This window comes from Arachis duranensis, chromosome 6 (assembly GCF_000817695.3).
Source record: "Arachis duranensis cultivar V14167 chromosome 6, aradu.V14167.gnm2.J7QH, whole genome shotgun sequence".
NCBI lineage: Eukaryota > Viridiplantae > Streptophyta > Magnoliopsida > Fabales > Fabaceae > Arachis > Arachis duranensis.
This window is the reverse complement of record NC_029777.3, coordinates 14,467,866-14,489,523: the sequence shown is the minus strand read 5'-3', so window position 1 is coordinate 14,489,523 and position 21,658 is coordinate 14,467,866. Positions and strand designations below refer to the sequence as shown.

The window sequence follows — 21,658 nt, the reverse complement described above, 5'->3', positions numbered from 1 at the left end:
ATGTGACTGATAAAGAGAAGAACAGTCTTCCAAGAATTATAATAGGAACAAGCGGTAATTGGCTATTAGAAATATTGTTATTAGATTAACTGCCCAAAAAAATCAATAAATAAAAGATAAGAAGATAAAAAATCAGAAAAGAGAAGAAGATAAAAAACCAAGAAAAGAATCAAAAACAAAAAAGAAGATACAGAATCAGGAAAAAGAAGAAGAAGAAAGAGAGACAGAAACAGAGAACAAGAAGAAGATATTATTGTGAAAGAAGTAAAGAAAGAGGAAGAACAGAACGAAGCAGAAAATCACGACAGGAAGAGCAAGAATAAGATCAAGAGTAGAAAGAGAGATCAAGAAGAAGAGAGAGTACCTGGAAACGACGGCAAAAAAGCTTAGGTTAGGTTTTTCACAAAAAGGAAAAAAATTTTCATTAAAAATCCCGTGTCCACCTTCCTATTTCCGTGTCCATCAGTGTACTTCGTTTAGAAGTAGACACAAAAATGAAAAAAAAAGTGTCTCAGAGACACTATGTCCACTGTCCATGTCTCTCTATCCAAACACGTTTTACATATGTATTGTCTATGTCTTTGTGTCCTGTCCACCATAAACAAACGCAGCCGTAGTGATCTCGGTGCACATGGGAGAGCTGACCGTAAAGAAAGTCCTGCTCGATTCGGGAAGTAGTGCCAATGTCCTATTCTATTCCACATTCACAAAGATGCAGCTAAGCGACAAGGCATTGCAACCATCAGGAGGAGAATTAGCAGGATTCTCACGAGAAAGAGTCCCTATATCAGGTTATGTATAGTTGAGAACAATACTGGGAGAATTCCTAAATTCCAAAACACCAGACATCCAGTTCCTGGTAGTCGATTGTGCTAGTCCTTACAATATTATTTTAGGACGCCTGTCCCTTAACTCTTTTGGAGCTATTGTTTCTACCATTCATCTATGTGTCAAGTTTCCTTTGCAGGATAACATAGTGGTGACAGTCCACGTCGACCATAAGGAAGCTAGACAATGCTATAACGCAAGTCTGAAGAAAATCACAAAGGAGGCCATTCTGAGAATTCATTCAGTATACAACTCGAAAAGCATCCCCATCCTGGCCGAAATGGACCCCAGGGACAACAACAGTCGCCCCTCCCCAACGGACGACTTAGAAAAGGTACTGTTGGATGAAACAAATCATTATACTAACATCGGTTTGGCTTTCTCTGCAGGAACAAAACAGAACTTGGAAGGCATAATAAGGTAAAAGAAACGTAACCTGGGCACTAAAAGAAGAAATTGCAGCAGCAATAGAAACATAGAAATTACTAGATGCAGGTTTCATCCGAGAAATCTGTTTCTCCTTATGGCTAGCAAACGTAATTATGGTCAGAAAAAGCTTAGAGAAATGGCAGATGTGTGTAGATTTCACAGATCTAAACAAAGCCTGCCCGAAGGACTCGTACCCATTGCCGAACATTGACAAACTCGTAGACGACACCTCAGGATACCAAGTCCTAAGCTTCATGGATGCCTACTCTATATACAACCATATACAAATGCACCCAGATGACGAAGATAAGACGGCATTTGTAACTGACCAAGGTATCTTTTGTTATAAAGTAATGCCTTTTGGATTAAAAAATGTAGGGGCCACTTATCAGAGACTAATGGACAAAATGTTTAAAAGTCAAATCAGACAGAATATCGAAATATACGTTGATGATATGGTCGTCAAATCTACTTCAGAAGAACAACACAAAGCTGACCTTCAAGAAATCTTCCAGCAACTTCGAGCTTAGAATATGAGACTAAACCCAGAAAAGTGCGCATTTGGCATACAGAAAGACAAATTTCTTGGATTTTTGTTAACAAACCGAGTTATAGAAGCAAACTCTGACAAATGCCATGCAGTCCTAAACATGCAATCCCCGAAGACAATCAAAGACGTACAACGACTAACAGGTTGTCTAGCAGCCTTATCCAGATTCTTACCAGCCGCAGCAACCATATCCTATCATTTCTTCAAAACCATGAAGAAGTCGGACAAATTCACCTGGACAGAAGCGAATTCAAAGATATCCTAGGATCACCACCTATACTCAAGAAGCCGGAGCTAGGTAAACCACTCTTTTTATTTCTTTCAATTTCTACTAACACTATTAGTTCTGTCCTTGTAACAGAAACAGGAAAAGAACAACATCCGGTGTATTTTGTAAGCAAAGTCTTACAGAATGCTGAGACAAGGTACCTGATGATAGAAAAACTAGCATTTGGCCTGGTAATCACTGCTCGGCGCCTAAGGCATTATTTTCAAACACACCCAATTATAGTTCGGACGGGTCATCCTTTGTGACAAATACTATCAAAGCCGGACTTAGCAGTGCGGATGACAAAATGGGCAATCAAGCTCTCTGAATTCGACATATCATTTCAATCACGAGGATCGTTTAAAGCCCAGGCATTAGCCAACTTCATTTCAGAATTCACGGATAAAGAAGAACACATCGAAACATGGGAATTATAAGTAGATGGAGCATCAAATGAAAACAGATGTGGAGCAGGAATTCTCCTGAAAGACGATAGTGGAGTCTAAGCCGAACAGTCAAGCAAGTTCCTTTTTGAAACAACCAACAACCAGGCCGAGTATGAAGCCACTGCTAGCAGGCTTAAAGGTACACTATGACTAACTCCTCGTGGTACAACAGGTAAACGATCAATTTCAGATACGAGATTTGCTTTTAGAAAAATATCTGAGCTCGGTCAAAACCCTAATGAAATCTTTTCAAAACTTTGAAATACTACACATACCTAGAGAACAAAATGACAGAGCCAATATCTTATCCAAATTAGCCACACATAGAATAACCGAACAGTCAACCATTAAGTCACATTACATTAACAAAACCAAGTCTCGATATCAAGCCTATTCTAAGCATATTGCAGGAAGAAGATTGGCGAAACCCATTCATTCACTACCTGAAGTTTGGAGAAATACCCAGAGACGATAAGCCGAGGTCATTCAGATACAAGGCCAACTACAATACTCTAATCGGACAAGACCTATATAGGCGTGGCATCTCCAGACCACTACTGAAATGCCTAAGTAAAACGAAAGTCGAGGCTGCTTTGGATGAAGTACACAACGGGGCCTGCGAAAACCATACCGGGAGCAGGAGCCTGGCCGCAAAAATACTCCAAGCAGGATACTACTGGCCGACATTAAGAAGCGACTGCAGAAGCAAAGTAAACAAATGTGATTATACATATATGTGTTAAGATATCTTACTTTTCTAAAAAGTATTTAAAAAGTAGACCACTAAGGCTATGTACTATCTTATGCCTTATTTTAATTTTCGAGGACGAAAATTTTTATAAGGTAGGTGGAATGTAAGATCCAAGACTTTTGCTTTGAACTAATCTCAAATCATATATTTATTTACAGTTTTAATTTCAAAAATTCTTTTTATTGAAAATAATTTAAGGCGATTTTGATTAATTGGATTTGAAATAAATTAAGGTTTTTATCCAAACTCTATACTTATGGATTATTTTTCTATTTATGATTTAAAGTTTTAGAAAATAAAAAATAATGAGGTTTCGCTATTTAAATCAGAATTTCATCTAATTATATGATTATTGAATTATTTTCTATAATTAAGTTATAAAGTTGGTAGTTGTGAAATAATAAGAATTTTATATGATTTGATTTTAGATTAATTATATTTATATCATTCAATACTTTAAGTTTTAAGGATAAAGAAAATTAATTATATTACTATGTATTTTCAATTAGAGACATTGATTGGGAATCAATTAGTATATTTACACCACAAATAATATTCTAAAGTAATTTTTAGAAATTTAATTTAGATTTCAAATTAATACTTTATGAACCAATTTTATTAAAATTATCTTACTCAAATTAAACCCAAAAATTTCAAATTGAAACCCTGACCCTAATTAACACACATTTTTCCTTTACCCCAAAAGAAACCCTAGCCACCCCCTTTCTCCTTCAGTAATGCACATACACACAACACAACTATTGCTGCTGGGAAAAAGAAAGAAAGAAAGAAAGAAAGAAAGAAAGAAGAAAAGGAAGCTGGGAAAGGGGGCCGTGGAAAAGAAGACCGGAAAGGGAGAAGAAGGGAGGAGGGAGTCGTGCCGGACTGCCGCACGTGAGGAGCGCCGCCGTCGAAGCCACGCCGTTCGTCCCTGCACAGTCGCGGTTCTGCCATCCAGCACCCAGTCCCATCGCCTGAGGAGAATCGCGAAGATGAGAGAGAGCTCGCGCCACCTCCGCCACTGTTGACCCATCGAAGCTGTCGCGAGAGAAGAGGAGGAAGGGACGCTCTAATGCGCCAGCACCGTCGCACCTGGGTGCTGCGGCTGCAAGCTCATGTTGCCCGCATCGCCGTGCTATCATCGCACCATGGATCTACTCTGTTCGCGAGCTGAGCTAAGGGAGAAGAGATGAACGCCACGGGAAGGAGTGAGTGAGCCGCGCCGGCGCTGTTGGGGTCTCACCGCTGCCGTCCCTGTTGTGGTTGGTGTTGCCGCCGGAGAGAGGAAGACCAGAACGAGTAAGTATGTTTCGAAAAACCTCACGTTAGTATTCTGTTGTGTTTGGTTAATGAATATAAGTTTTGGTAACGTGGGGTCGAGTCCTAATTATTATATGTTGCGATTAGAGTCGTAGTGGTTGTTGAGAACGCAAGTGGAGCTGAGGTTTTGGTTGCAGTCATTTCAGGTCGAGACGAAAGGAGTTAATTAACAAGGTTGGGTTGTGGTTTCAACGTGTCGAGGTAGGGGCTTTTTATACAAACTAATTTATTTTAAATTGGAAATTGTTATAAATAGATATGCTGTGCGAAATGTATTTCTGGTGATTATGTGAGTCTTATGAATTGTCTGATTTTGTCCTGAATGAATATTGTTGCCTGTTTGATTGGGATAATGTCTGCTTTGATAAATTAGAGATTTCTGGATTTGGTTGAATTGAAATGATTTTTGATTATCTGAAAGTTTGAGTTTTTGTTTTATTAGAAACTGATTTGGTCTTGAACCTGTTGGAAAGAGTTAAGGATTATTGGTTTGGTTGGGACCCGGACAGGGTGGCAAAGTCCAAGTTTTAGGGAAATGCTGCCGAAATTTTTATAAAATCTGAAACTTTATTTGAAACGGTATTTTAAGAAGGAACGGATTATGCCTTGAACTGTATTACCGATAAAAGAATTAGATTGAACCATTTTATTAAGAAAATTATTATATTTTGAATGTAAACTATTTTAGAAAAGAATCATGTTTTAAAGTCGATTTAAAGATGAAAAGAATCAAGTTTTGGAATTTGATTGAATAAGCAAATTTGAAGGAGTTTTAATGGAGTTCGATTAACTAATTTCACTTTACAACATTTTAGGAAGAGTTTGAAGTATTTTCTGAAACTTTGACTTAGTAAAATTGAAACACTTTACGAGCCTTTAGAAACAAATTTAAGAATGAAACTGAAATTGATTTTCAGTTTAAAAATGATTTGGTTTTGGCTTAAGTTTAGTTGGTTTTAAAATTGGTTCGGAATAATTGGAAACACAATTTGATTTTGGGTTAAATTCTATTCTATTTATTCAAATCAAGAAGTTAAAGTTTCAGAGATTTTCAATGAATTTAAGAAATGAGTTAGGTTATTCTCCCTTGAAGTCTTGAGACTCTGGTGAGGAATTTTACGACCAAATCTTGATTTAGAAATGAATGATTTTGAGTCTTTCAAAGAGATTTTGAATTTGGCATGGTTTTGTGATTGTGTGGAAGTGTTGGAAAGATGTGAAAAGTGGCTCCGTTTTGAAAAGTAATTCTTAGCAAGATGTGAATTGAATACGTTTGTTATTTAAAAGACAATGGGCCAAGAATGGAATTGAAATAAGTTATTGAGCCTGATTGATTATGGATGTCCTCAAGATTGATGAGTTATGGTTTGGTAGGCATAAGGGCCGGGTTCGTCCCGCTTATGCTGAGATGAGATTGTTGATAAGTCACTGGCACCTGGCAAGGACGGTGGTTTAATCCCGCTTGTCGAGGGTGCAGCGCCCGCGTAAGGACAGTGGTTTGATCTCGCTTATGGTGGAGGCAAGGACGGTGGTTTAATCCCGCTCGTCTGTGGGACCTACATGTAAGGACAGTGGTTGGATCCCGCTTATATGAGTTGGGTTTGGCAACGTAACTGACGCATGAGCTCATGGCCAGTAGGACAGGCATGCATCATATGCATTTATGTGACATTGTTTGGGTGTGCATATTGTAATTGGTTTGCCTATGTGAATATTTATGTTAACTGCTAACTGCTATAATTGTTGTAATTGCTATTGTTTGTGTTTGAACTACATTAATTGTGATTGTGTTTGATTGGTTGGTTTGTGATGAATTGGTTGATGACTTAATAAACCTATGCTTGGTACGGGATGATCATTTATACCACGTAAGTAACTGCTTTCATGGTTGTGGTCTAGAACGGGGGTGGGCATGGTTTGGATTTTTATAAATCCAAACTGGATCCATTTCAGAACCACTTTTATGGTTCATGAAACCAAACCAGAACTGAATTGAAGAGAGAAACCAGTTCTAAACCGGTTTGAAAAAAATAAAAACCGGTTCTAAACCAGTTTTAGAATTTAAATCCGGTTTTATTTATAAACCGGTTTTAAATCCAGTTTTATGTATAAAACCAGTTTTAAATCCGTTTTTTTTTTAATCCAAATCTAAAATCCAGTTTTAAAGCCAGATTTTTTAACTAAAAATTCAGTTTTAAAACCAATTTTTGAAAATCCAGTTTTAAAACCAGTTTCTTCAACTAAAAATCCAATTTTAAAACTAGTTTTTAAAAATCTAATTTTCAAACCAGATATTTTAACAAAAAATCCACTTCAGCATGATTCATATGTGATATCAAATGTGACAGATGATATATGAATCTAAACTGGTTAACAAAAAATAATTACTCAAGCTTCATTGATTAATGTGAGAGATGAACTCAAACCAAATAAATAAGGATAATGTTCACATTAAACAACCACCTCCAGAATAAAACATACCGTTCCTGTTTCTTTTAATTTGCCTAAAGATTTCTCTATGATATTTCCCTTCTTCTGAACCCTGGACAACTGAAAAGATCCAGCAGCATCACTATAACGAGCACCATCATCAATGACTACTAAATCCTACAAAAGCAAATATAAAATGTTAAATCTAAAAGTGTACACCAAACCAAAACCAACAGAAAGTTAAAGAATATAGTTACTCCTTCATAGTTTCTCAGAAGCAACATGAAAAGGAACAAAATATTTTGTACTTGCAACTTACAAGTCATAGAATTTCCGAGATTTAGCTCGTTATTTTCTGATTGATATGTACTATTTTCAACGCGTTTCTCAAGTTCCATTAACTCCTTTCTCAGAGTCTCAAACCGACGAAATTCACTGGATTCTTGGTCCATGATCCCTACATTTGGTGGAGACTGCTCATCATGATTATCCTGCAAATAAGATTCATAGTCCACATTAATTAGAGGTCAACATAGTATCCACCCAACCACTAGAGCAGATAATTAGATTCACAGATAAAGCAAGAAATCATAGTGCCAGTTTGATGTCCTATGCTGATACATTAACAAATCAAAGCCAAATAACAGGTTCTCACTGAAGACACAAAGACGCAAGAGAATTCTCACTGAAGATACAAAATGGCAAAGAGAAGGAAGCATACAGAAGCACTCACATCAGCCTCCAAGTCAGACTTTCTGCTACCACGAGGTATAATGATGTCCAAGAATGCACAAGATTTTCCAACATTTCTGAAAAAAACACATAAATCAAAAAACAGAAATAACATTTTATCGAAGAAAGTAACAGCTGACAATAGAGTGAAGCTTTCAGAATACCAGTCAATAGATAGGAAAACAACAAAGCTAAAAACTAAGGAATTTCATACCTTTTGCTCCTATCCACCCTTGCATTTGCATTCTTTCTGCTTTTTTCTTTCGTAAATTCTTGATCATCACCAACTTGTGTTTGAGACTGACCACCACCAACTCCCTGAAGTGAGTATAATAAAATTGTTATTGAGCAGAAAATGCAGACTCTTATAAGGGGAAACGAGAGGGGACAAGTATCCATGGACGTCGAGCAACATACTGATGAATTTTAGCAAGAAAATAATGAAATTGGGTACTACTTATAGAATTTAATCCTTTTCTAAAATAAAATAATCAAGACACCTTAAATTCTATGAGAATAATAAAAAGAACATTATCCAAGCATACAACTGAAGTTGCATCGATATTCACAATGCTTTGTAGCTCCAGTCAGTCTTATCTCCTAACGAACATATAGAAGTGAAAAACACTAGATAGTAGATAACAACTATAATTAGAAACCAAATAGGGATATGCATATTCCACTTTCAAAGTGGAAAGTCATTGAGGGAAAGGAAGCCATACCTGCTGTAAAGAATCAGCCTTCGCCCTGAAAGATGCTTCCAGGAATTCAGCTTCTTTCCTAAGTTTTCGTATTTTTTCCAGGTCAGAACAGGCTGCTTTTATATGCTCTTTTCCAGAAATAGAGCTTGATACATGTAGGACCAGATATTTTATATGAAGCTTGAGTTCATCCTTATTAACCAGATATTTCAAACCATGCTGTAGGACCAGAAACTTGAAATTTCACTCAGGACAGTGATATCAGAACTAATGTTTTCTGGAAGCATAAAAATAGGTTCATATTGTCTGATGAGTCTATTGTGTTTTGATTTTATTCTAATTTTTAAAGCCAATTCATCAAATAAAATATGTGAAAATTTTCAGGTATTTTCAAAATCTTCAAAGTGACAAAATGTGATTAGTAAGCCAAGAAAATGAAATAGAATCTAATTGAAAGTCTCTTTTAATTTGTTTGGTATATACTGTGTCTTATTTATTTGTTTATTATTAGTATGATTTTATTTTGTGAAGGGGATGTATGCAATACAATGACATACTAAATTATTAATATTTGTAATGATTTTTTAAGCTTGTGGGGTTGAAAGAGAGAGCAGGGTAGCTCAACAACTTGTCATGGGCATCAGCATCAGCATGGACACAAATATGCACATCACTCTATATATAATTCATAATCTTAGGGGAATCACATTCACTTGCAAATACAGATCATAACATGTTCTTAATATTATTATACATTGAAACTAGAAAAGTCAAAATCAATTATATGACTTCTGTGGTCCTCTGCATTTCTTTTTCTTCTTCCTCTCTCCCACATGGGTTCATGTAAATTTTACTCACTATATCATCACATCAAATACAACCATCACTCTATGTATAAGCTCTAATCTCCCTAAATTAAAAATACTTACAATATTTGACAAAATTACTGGAAATAATTAAAAAATTTAGCATAATGAAATCTGTGTAGATCTGTGAAGAGAAGATGCCAAGCAACACTGGTTCCTATACTTATAATTTTGTATTAACAAATTATTACAATAACTTAGTTTTCCAAAGACATACCATATTGTAATAACTTATAAAATCTGCACATTCAATCCATTGAAGTGAAGAAGTCATTATACTTATGAAGGAACAAAACAGAACAAATCAACAAAATAGAAAAAACCTAGATAAAACTCAGAACTCAGAACCAAGGGCAAGGAGGAGGCTTACCTCAATTGATGAGCATGAGCTCCGGCGAGCCACCAACGAAAGAAGAAGAGAGCTGAACAAGAGAGAAGACAGAGTCGCGAATAGAAGATCGAGGCAGAGAAACAGAGTCTCGAATCAAAGTGAAGACTGAAGACTCGAAGAGGTAGAGGCCGACGAACCACCAGCGAGCTCCGACGAGAGGCAGAGAAGAAGAGATGTTGACGGTGGCGAAGAGAGGATTTGTCGAAGAGGATTTGTGGACGAGGAGAATACTCAAAATTAGGGTTTTTTTTTAAGATCTAGATCTTAATTTGGATCTGGATCTGGATCCGGATTTAAAACCGTTTAAATGGATTGGATCAAAAACCAAATTATAAAATAAATATAATTTGGTTTGGATTTTTTTTGGTTTAAAACTAGTTTTTTTTTAAATGGTTTGGTTTGGATTTGGTTTAAAATCCAAAATTTGGATTTTTTTGCCCACCTCTAGTCTAGAAAAGTATGAAAAATCAAACTCTTACAGCATAGACTTAATTGAACCTATGTTTGGGATATGTTGGTCATTCATACTGTATAGAAAATTTTTTTCAGATTTTACAAGAAGGGAAAAAGGTTTTGTTTTAAAATATTTGAGAAATTTACCAAGTCTTCGCAAAGGATTTTCTGTATTTCGAATGTGAACCCATGGTGTTTGGAAAGACTCATAAGACGAGCAATAATCACTGTACTCTAAAAAAGTTTTATTTTACGTATCTTGTTATAGCAATTTATGTAATCCTATAGTGAGAACAAGCAAGGACGACATTCTCACTCCCCTACAGGTTATTCCTTTTCAGGATATGGACGACGAAACTTCAGAAGAGTTATGTTCATTTTCTGTTTATTTGGTATTTTTGTATTATGCTAGCTATTATTTTTCCCTCGCCTTTATCTTTGTTAATTTTGTAAGAGGGATAGGAATTGATGATATGTATGTTTGTAAGTTAGTGTTGTGTATATATATAAATTAAGGTATTGTATCTTGTTTGTGTTACATATAAGTTTATGTTTTCAACGGGAGTCCAGGCGAATAAGTCGGCATTGGCCTTCAATATGCCTTCCAAATTCTGTTTTGTTCCTGCAGAGAAAGCCGAACTGATGTTAGTATAATGATTTGTTTCATCCAACGGTACCTTTTCTAAGTTATCCGTTGGGGAGGGACGACTGTTGTTGTCTCTGGGGTCCATTTCGGCCAGGGTGGGGATGCTTTCCGAGTTGTATACTGAATGAATTCTCGGAAAGACCTCCTTTGTGATTTTCTTCAGACTTACGTTGTAGCATTTTCTAGCTTCCTTATGGTCGACGTGGACTGTCGCCACTGTGTTATCCTGCAAAGGAAACTTGACACATATATGAATGGTAGAAACAATAGCTCCAAAAGAGTTAAGAAACGGGCGTCCTAAAATGATATTGTAAGGACTAACACAGTCGACTACCAGGAACTGGATGTCTAATGTTTTGAAATTTGGGAATTCTCCCAGTGTTGTTCTCAACCATACATAACCTGATATAGGGACTCTGTCTCCTGAGAACCCTGCTAATTCTCCTCCTGATGGTTGTAATGCCTTGTCGCTTAGCTGCATCTTTTTGAATGTGGAATAGAATTGGACATCAGCACTGCTTCCCGGATCGAGCAGGACTTTCTTTACGGTCAGCTCTCCCATGTGCACTGAGATAACTACTGGATCGTCCAAGTTTGGTGTCTGTGATTTGAAATTGTCAGTATTGAAACTGATGTGGGCAGCTAAGGTCAGAACTATTGAGTTTTGGTGCGACCTTTCCATTGTCATCATAGTCCGGTAACTTTTTTTCCTGGCTGTGTTGGTGAGTCCTCCTCCTGCGAAGCCGCCTGATATGTAATTTATGACACCTTTGGAGGTAGGGGTTTTGATTGGGCCGCCCCATGTTTCTTTTTCTTTGGGATCCGAGTCATATCTCGGCTTGTCGATGTCCTTGGTTGTCTCCTTCCGACCCATGGAGCTGACATATTTGTCCAATAAGCCTTGTCTGGCTAATCTCTCCAGTAGATCTTTTGCTACTATGCATTCGTCAGTGGTGTGACCGAACTTTTGGTGGAATGCGCAGTGTTTGCTTTTGTCCACGTATTTCTGGTCTTGGTATGTTCCTGCCTTGACTGGTTGTTTTATAAGTCTGTTGTGCAGTATTTCCTTGATGATGTCCTATCTTCTGGTATTAAACCTGGTATATGAATCAAATTTTGGAGTTAGTTTAAAAGGTTTTTTGGAGTCTTTGTTATTGGACCTGTTCGGCCTGTCGTTTTCCTTCCGTGATGCTGGTCGTTCATTTTTTCGTGTTTCACGCAATTCCTCTATTTCAATTTGTCTGATGGCTTTGTCTCGAACCTCTTCCAATTTCTTCCGGGTTGATCCTAATTATAAAACTTTTGGAGCAAAATACACATCTCTAGATTGTTTTGTGGATTGTATGTTCTTTCTTTGTTTGCCTGATTGCCATTTTTGTAATACATCTTATATTATATAATTTTTTTATAATAAATTAATACTAGATATATTATTGGTCTTCAGTAATAATATTTTTTAATCCATCTCTGATTATACGTAAGAGAAGTGTGGTCAAAATTAGAAGGAGAATTATATAAAGCTAATTGGCAAGCTTAAAAAAAAGATCGAGAAACATTGTAATCTAACTGTAATTAGAAGATGATACCTGATAATTTTTTGTCACAAAATTAGTATTTTATATATATATTTGTTGGTATAATATATTTGTTCATACCCTGATTCAAAGCGACGGCCAAACCCAATTAAGTTCAAAAAGGCTCAATCCAAAGGGTTGGCTTTCGCTGATCCATTCGACCTCTTTAAAGAGGTCGAATTCGACATGAACTGACAAGTGACACTTATTCAAATAAGTAACTGCTTCCTTAAATCTCTAATCTGTTTCTACAAGAGAGATCCCGACAACCCTAAAATAAAAGGGCAGTTATCCATCATCAGAAGTGGAACTACTTCAACGGTGGTTATTGGTCCATCACCTATAAATACACTGAAGCACTCAGATAAAATTAAGTTCCAATACTCTAAATCCGCTTACTCCTTTGCTAACTTAGCATCGGAGTGTCTTTGTCGATACCACCCCACATTCTTTCACATACACAAATCGAATGGCGATTCTAGACGTAAACTAAGTCGAAGACCACCTCCTCTAACACATTAGACAGAGTTTAAAGACTAAAGAAAACAAATAAAAAGTAATCTAAGTACATATCAAGCGGGATAATATAGCCTTCTATCATTCTTATAGAGAATTCTTACAAAATCTTAAGGAGAAGAATTCTAGAACAAAAAATCTTTTTTATGTTTTAATTTTTGTTTAATTAGACAATCAGTGCATTTATTATATTTTCTGTATCTATACAAAATAAATCCTTCCATTATAGTTTTTGAGCTAGAGGATTCTATGAATTAGAGGATTAAGATGTCTGGGAGATAAGGAGATTCTTTCTCCATTGATGAGTTTCACCACTGCTGCGAAGTCGTATTTAACAATGATCTTTCTCATACCTATCCTCCACGACCGTTTCAAACCATCTGCCACCCTCCATAGTACTACAGTAAAAACTGAACAACTCCCAATGTTTCGCGTGTAACCTGCAACGCACTTTCCCTCTTCGTTCCGTCACAGGCTCACAGCCGCCCTTTCCAAATTTTGCTACACTGACCCGTCCGAGTTGATTATTGCCCTAATATAATGGATAATATTCACTCGAGGGTAACAGTGTTGTATTTGTTTTTGGTATTGGACTAACAGTATTTTCTTTTTTGGTTTTTGGTCAGGTTACAGTGTTAAGAACCCATAATTCACGTGTTCCTTTTTCTTTTTTTAGCTTTAGTTGGATATATTTTTATATGGGCTTCAAAAAGAATTTTCGTATGTTCACCAAACCTGTTGCACATCACATGGCCTTTTGACGAAGTAGATGCAGCAACTATCTTTTGGGCCTTACATGGCCTTTGCGGTTGTGAATAGTCAAACTAAAAAAACTAAAAAAAAAACTAAAAAGACGTGGCCGAAAAAAAGTAAAAAGTAAAAGAAAAAATAGGGAAAAAAAAAAGAGAGAGAAAACAACTAGCACAGAATTAATAAAATAATATAAAAGACCTCTGTTGTTTACCGACAAGAGAGACTGATGAATGTATGGAAGTTAACTTTATATGTAAAATCCTCCCTGTTTTGTTTGTCATTTCTAAACACCATAGTGCAACTGGGAAAAGAATATTGGTTGGGTTCGTTTCGTAGACAAAATTCATATGCTAAATGTAAAATTATAGCTGGCTACATTTTGCTTAACAATCCTTGTCTATAACAAATGAGACAATCATTTATTTCTTTATTTTCCATTCCACAAAGAAAAAACAATAATATTTTTATTTTGGGATTTTAAAATGCTGATAAAAGAGTAAAAAAGAATTTTAAGATTTTTAATTTATTTACTGTAAATTTAAATTTTGTCAACCTTTGTGTGTGTGTTAAATTTAAATCCTTAAATATTGCACTAAACATTGATTAGATTTAGAGCCTTAGAGAAACCCTATGTTATATTATATTATATCAAGCGCCATTAATCTATAATGTGTTGTATCCTTCCATGTTAATTCCCTGACTTTCTTTCCTACTTCCTAGAAACGTGAATGGAGAATGGAGATTTCCAGTTATCTTCCTCATTTAGATGACAGAGCAGTTACCTAAGCTGGCGTAAAATTTAAATTAGAAGAGGGAATAGCAAAGCACAGCGAATTAATTAAAAAAAATACTGCAAATAATAATAATAATAACGGTTCCCTAGACTTTTTCTAATAATAATGAAAAACACAAGAGAACGACACGAGCATAAGGAGACAATGGTGCAAGTGCTAGTGTCCGATAGTGATAGTGATAGTGATAGTAGTACTGCTAGTGGTACTACCACAGTCCACAGTGAGCGAGAGCCGAGCCGGCTTACAAGCCGAAGTTGCCGCTCCCCAACACCCCATATCAACAACACGCGCTCTTCCACGTGCACACTCTAAAACTTTCATTTTATTATTATTTTTTTCCCTTAAAAAATATATGAGAGTAATGGTAGAGAAATCTAAGGGAAGCTCAAGAAGAAAGGACAAAAGGATCGTGTATATAACTACCCCCATTTCCAAACGCACCTTTCAGTTCACTCTGGCTTTTAACTCCTCCCCACAACAGGGATTCACAGAACGTGCATTCTTCACCCATTAATGACTCTTCACTAACACACTTTCCGCTTTGCTTAGCTTTTTCCAGTTCCGATCTTTTCTTCTTCTTCCTTCTTTTCAGTTTTTCTCACACTCATACACTCAATCACACAAGTTTTCACTGATCAGTGAGAGACTGAGAGTCAATGGAGCTAAGCAAAGTAACGCTAGAGATCTTCTCCAAACTAGAGCAGCAATGGCTCTCTCACTACGAAGCCAACGGAAAAACCCGCATTCTCAGCATTGATGGCGGAGGCAATACCGCCACCGTCGCTGGCGCCGCTCTTATCCATCTCGAGGACCAGATCCGTGCTCACACCTCCGATCCTCACGCTCAAATCGTCGATTTCTTTGACATCATTGCCGGTACCGGCATTGGTGCCATCCTTGCTGCTATGATCACTGCCGACGACGGCTTTGGTAGGCCCCTCTACACAGCTAGAGACGCCGTCGGTCTCCTTGCCGACAGAAATCACGAGCTATACAAACTCAAACACGACGGAATCTTCCGCCGGCGCAAGAGATTCTCTTCCAAGAACATGGACAATGTGCTTAAGCAAATTTTCAGTAGAAAAGAGGAAGAAAAGTTGCTTACCTTGAAGGACACGTGCAAGCCGTTGCTCATCCCTTGCTTTGACCTCAAGAGTTCGGCGCCGTTCGTGTTCTCCCGCGCCGACGCGTCTGAGTCGCCGAGTTTCGACTTCGAGCTCTGGAAAGTGTGCCGCGCCACCTCTGCGACTCCGAACCTCTTCAAGCCATTCCACTTCGCCTCGGTAGACGGTAAGACCTCCTGCTCCGCCATCGACGGCGGAATCGTCATGAACAACCCTGCGGCATTAGCCGTCACGCACGTCCTCCACAACAAGCGCGACTTCTCGTCGGTGAACAGCGTTGAGGACCTACTCGTCCTGTCAATCGGAAACGGAGCTCAAGCGAAGAAGGTTCGAGACGTCGGCGAGTGCTCGACGTCGTCGGTGGTCGACATTGCCATCGGCGGCGTTTCCGAGACCGTTGACCAGATGCTTGGGAACGCCTTCTGTTGGAACCGCACGGACTACGTGAGAATCCAGGTAAGCCATTGTTCTCGTTCTCTTTCTCTCTCTTCCATATCGTTTTCCCTTTCCGACGCTGTTTGGTTTCCCGGAAAATTGAGGAACGAGAAAAACAAAAGAAAATTTGGCTGCCTCGTTACTTGTGAACTCTCAGTAGGCAGTGACAAAATTGATTTTCGTTATAACTGATTATTTGACGGATTGAACTAACGGCGTGTGGTGTTGGTGTGCAGGCGTTCGGTATGGAAGAGGAGGTGCTTAAGGAGAGGGTGCTTGAGTCATTACCGTTTGGTGGGAAGCGTTTATTGCAGGAAACTAACGGTAACAGAATCGAAAGCTTTGTGCAGCGCCTTGTTGCCATCGGAAAAGCTAGCCTCCCACCCAGTCCCTGTAAGGGTCCGCTGTGAGCACTCTCGCTCACGCCGTCTATTTTTCTTTTTTCTTTCTTCTTTTTTTAATATCTAGACGCTGTAAGTTGTATTATCCAAGCTCAGGTTATTATTAGTTGAGGAGGAAAAAAAAAGACAGAGAGAGAGAAAGTGGGGAAGTTTTCTTGCTTTGGCTAGCTGAGCTGTGAATGTTGTCAGAGCAAATAGCAGTGAATAATTTAGTGGTAGAGTTTATTGTTTCTCTGATTCCATCCCTTTGATTCTGATATTGACTTCTACCAATGAAGGAAGTAGAAGTGACACATTTTATCCAAACAGCGACTACAAACAAGATAATTACCACCGTTTCTTTTGCGGGAACATGCTAATAAGCTGAATAGTAACTACAGTTTCATGCAAATTTTAATTCGCCAGAAATGGCTGCGTTAATTAAGGAGCATTTACCACCACTACTAAACTCGTGACTAGTAACTAATCTTTTTTATTATTATTATTATTTGTTTTTTCCGTTATGGAGGAAAATACTTGTAGGAATTTAATTATAATTAACAAGAAGACTTCACCTCAGAGTTCAGGAGGTGCAATCTCTATTCCGTGAAGTCTTTCAATTATTCAGTTATATTAAAATTTAAATGTGCTATCGTATGTGTCCACAATTTAGAACGAGTTAAAAAGTGGTGTCTATTGTCTCCAACATTAAATTGTTGTATGTGGGGTTTACCCTGCGAAAATTCTAATGCCCAAGTTAGAAAGGATCGAAGAAATACAGATTATACAATTATTCTGTACCTTGAAATTGAATAGTTGAACACTTGAATGTGTTTCTCTCAATCCTCTGTTATTGGAAATTTTAAGAGCATTATAGGCGACCGTGAAATTTGTTTCATACTAAAGATAGAGTTAAATTTCAATTTGGTCCTGAAATTTAGTTAGATGCTTAGAATGACTTCACAATTTTGTTGGCTCTAATTAGAACCCCCAAATTTGTAATTGTGGCTCTAACTTGTCTTTGCGATTATCTCTTTGATACAATTGCATGACACGGTACACTATTTAAATGACGTCACATTGGTTTTACATCCAAACTCTTTGGAAACCCTCTCTTTCTTTCCACTACAATCATCATAAAAGTTGCCAAACATCAAGAACCAAAGGATTTGCGCACGAAACCAATCCGTCGTCGTTTAAGTAGTGTCTACCATGTCATGTAATTGCGCTAGATCAGCATTCCTTACGCTAGATGACGGAGATGATCGCAGAGACAAGTTGGAGCCACAATTGTAAATTTGGAAATTCTAATTGGGACCAACGAAATTGTTGAGATCATTCTGAACATCAAGCCAAATTTTAAGAACCAAATTGAGATTTAACTCTCCAAAGATATAAAAACTCCTAACAATAATAAGTATTATTTTTAACTATTATCTTACGGGTCAAATGATTTTATTGTACAAATAACATATCTATATTTCTAATCATTGCAATAAATTATTAATTATACTAATTCCTTGAAATATCATTTAATGTTACAGAGATAATTATATCTTTTTATGCAAGAGATGGCTCATGTAATTGATAATCTAATTTTATCCACTTGTTTTATAGTTATTTCTTGTTTTTTTTTGCTTTAATTCAACATTAAACAAAATAAATAATGATCTAAACTTAGCTTTCTTATAAACATGATATTGTATAGCCAAAGTGCTAAACTAAGGAGAACAATAATAGGTAATATCATAAAAGACTTTACAAGGTAGGTAATGATTTTTGCGAATAACATAAATAATTAATTCTAAAATTGATTCAATAAATTAAAAATATACTACATTTTTAAATTATTTATCTAAATCTTAATATAAGAATAATCATCTATATACTTAGTAAATTGAACATCCGATATATTCACTATTCACGTTGTTTAGTATTTTTATTATCTACCTATATTTTTTTTATCATAAAAATTAGTAGTCAATATATATAATATGTAACGATCTTTCGCTATATATCTGACAGTGTTGCATTTACAAATTACAGCTTTACATAGAGACCATATTAATTGCATAAAATGTACAATGTACGATGTAAATGGAAGATACGCGTCGTGATCGATGGTGGCAAAGCTAAGGCAAACCCACCCAAAACTTTTGAAGAATAGTGGCAGCAATTTCATGCACTATCACACACACAAGGAAATAATGGAATCCAATACATAATATATGAACCCCATTTTATTTTTATTTTTTCTTTTAATGTCATACTCATATGATATCATCATTATTGCAAATGCAAACTCCATGATTCATCACAAAGCTCACAAGACGAAAACAACTAACTAATGACCCTTTTTTTTTCTTTCCATTAAATTAAAAGTTTATGAAGCTTTTTCATTTATAGTATGCTCCTCTGAATTATCTTTGGTACTCTTTAGGTAGTTGAGTTTGGTGATGGCAGTGGCAGTACCCTGCCCAATACTCTCTCAGCCTTCCCTTGCTTCCTCTGCCTTCACCGCTGGCATCACACACCGGCTACGTTGCTTATGCCACGCTATATTAAATGGCCTGCAATCTCAGTTACTTTATGTCACTTTCTTCCTTCGTTTTTATGTTTCTTCTTTTGTCATCTTTCATTAACTATTGTTAATGTATCAAGGTTAACAATAATTAGGAAAGAATTTCAAGTGTATTAACTATATCGATATTTTAATCATTTTAATCGTTAATCTCAATTATAAAAATATATATAATATATATTAGTTAAAATTAATGATTAAGATTATAGGAACATCAATGCTCTAGATACATTTAAAAAATTTTCTGAAATTTGTAATAATATGTCGCAAATTTTTTTTTAATAGTAGCAGATATGATGTTTTACTAGGAAAACGGTGTACTTTTAATATTTTACAAGTGTGTGGTGTAACACAAAAATTACACTTTACTATTTCGTTTTTCAATTAAAAAAAAAAGAAAAAAAAAACAACAAAAATTTCACGCAGTCATTTCAAAAATTTCACATGATGATTTCACTTTTTATTTTACTGTAAATATTCCTTTTTCTAGAACTAGTGAATCACCACTAGTAAAATAAAAAAGAGACAATTTGTTTATCCATTTTGTAATTAGACTTCATTTGTTGTATACTAATCTGTATCAAATTGCGTTACGTTGTTAGAGATAAATTTAATGTAAATTAAACAATTTTAGAATAAAATTAAAGTAAAATAAATTTTAACAATATTTTCAAAATTTTTAATTAATTTTAAAAACAAACAATATTTTTAAATCTTTTTAAAAAATATTCATTTATATTTTTTCGCTTTTTTTTTTCTTTTTTCCCCCTCAGTGCAAGACAATAATTCTCAAGAAGTTAGGCACCGGTATATACATGGTAGAGCAAACTGGATACACTGCCTCTCTTTATCATTAAGTATAATCAAGATAAAATTAATGCCTTAGTAGCAAACATTAAATGTTCTGCAGTTTACATAAAGTGTAAGATAAAGATAATAGGCAAGCCACCTTATTATACTGAGTATTTAGTAAGTCTACCAATTCATAAGAATAATAGAATATCAACATCTTTTAGGAATAATGATAGAATATGATCACAAAAATAATAATCCAAAAGCATTAATTACATAAATAATATAATATAATATAATAATAAAATCTCCCGATCACTTCGTATCTCTTGCTTAGCTTGTCTTAAAGATTCATAAACGTGTTCCATCATTGTGTGCACAACAATTTTTGACAAAAATTTGGTTGTTGAAAGAGACAGCAGTAGCAATGATAATATATATAGTTAATAATAATGTTGAAGTAGTAATTATTGTTGATGTGAATATACTATAATATGTGATACATTGTCACCAATCATTAATATAAGATGAATAAAAGGCTAATCCGTCCTTAGTTAAAACCGAATGGAACCAAGAAAAGAATCCTTCCTTCATATTTCACAGATCAGATCGAATATTTGATGGAATTATAGTAAGAGTTTCATGGTAAGAGAAGTGCATGCAGGGGACCACAAACCATAATAAGTTAATAACATTGCTTCGGTAATAATCTTAATGGAAAGTAGGGATGATATGACTTCAATTAAAAAGTCAATTTTTTCACTTAATATTAATTTTTTTTAAGTTTTTTATTTTAAATTTTAATTTTAATTTTTAAACTCTAAATTTTTCAAAAAATAAAATAAAATATTCACGTGCAAAAATTGTACTCGCTTCTCGTGGGAAGTAGTGTGGGGACGATGGTCCTCACAATTTCACAATTATTAAAAGGATTTAATTTAACAAGTATGTCTTATTGTAGATTTTTTTTGCAAAATAAATGAAAATAATAATAACAATTTATTTTTAAACCTTTTTCTTGAATTACTTTATCAAAATATAACACCATTTTATGCCTACAAGCCAAACCGGGCAGGGGGCTAGATTATTAATTTGTTCATCCTTCTTCAAGAAACACAACAATAATATTATATCAATAGATTATTATACCAATAATTGTTTATACTTTTTTCTTTTCTCATAATAAATTAATAATGATTGTTTTATTTTACTTTTTGGATTTATTAATAGTTTGATATATCAGCAATAGTTGAAAAGGTTTTAATTGGGCATTGTAATTGTTAAGTACCCTGTACAACACAAACATGATTGGATTTTGGTTGTCAAAAAAGACAAATCGAGCTAGCTAGTTAGTTTTGTCCTACTACATATATACACCCCCTTGATTAAAAATATTAGCTGTGTGTGTGTTCGAGAAAAATAATGGCAACAAACTAAATGTCTAATATAAATTAAATCACATGCAAATATATCTCCCGAAATTTTTATTCAAGTAAATTTTGAATATATATAATTTTTCTCTCCATTTTAAATCCAACCAATCAAACACAGCTTAAGTATAATTTCTATACAATTATTTTTCTTCCTTCTTTTCAAAATAACTTCTCTTTTACTTTTGTTCAATTCACTAAAAAATTAATATATTTAAGTAATTTTTAAATGCATTCATTTTTTTTAATAAATTTAAGCATACAAATATTTATTTTTAAAAAGAATGAGTATATCATTATTAATCACTATCTCTCTGACGCGCGCACGGGTGTGTGTTATTATAGTTAAAGAAATATGAGTAATAATTAATTTAAATTAATTAAGTAATTAATTTATTCATCTACTTAAATAATCTACTTAAATAATTATTAAAAATTTAAATTTTGTAATATATACATAATAATTTA

At 35.3% G+C, this 21,658-nt stretch overlaps 1 protein-coding gene across 1 annotated transcript; it reads left to right on the top strand.

Annotated features, from left to right (window-relative positions):
• Window positions 1-14,847: 14,847 nt before the first annotated feature.
• LOC107492990 (probable inactive patatin-like protein 9) lies at window positions 14,848-16,714 on the top strand. Its single transcript, XM_016114068.3, has 2 exons — window positions 14,848-16,028; window positions 16,244-16,714. Exons 1-2 carry the CDS (start codon window positions 15,105-15,107, stop codon window positions 16,415-16,417), a joined length of 1,098 nt encoding a protein of 365 aa, XP_015969554.1. The 5' UTR covers window positions 14,848-15,104; the 3' UTR covers window positions 16,418-16,714.
• Window positions 16,715-21,658: the final 4,944 nt, after the last annotated feature.

What these genes read in the sequence shown, in the direction of transcription:
- LOC107492990 (XM_016114068.3), top strand. Translation starts at nt 15,105, where the DNA reads ATGGAGCTAAGCAAAGTAACGCTAGAGATCTTCTCCAAACTAGAGCAG. An exon ending in CGGACTACGTGAGAATCCAG is followed by an intron (nt 16,029 to 16,243) that starts GTAAGCCATTGT and finishes GTTGGTGTGCAG; the next exon opens with GCGTTCGGTATGGAAGAGGA.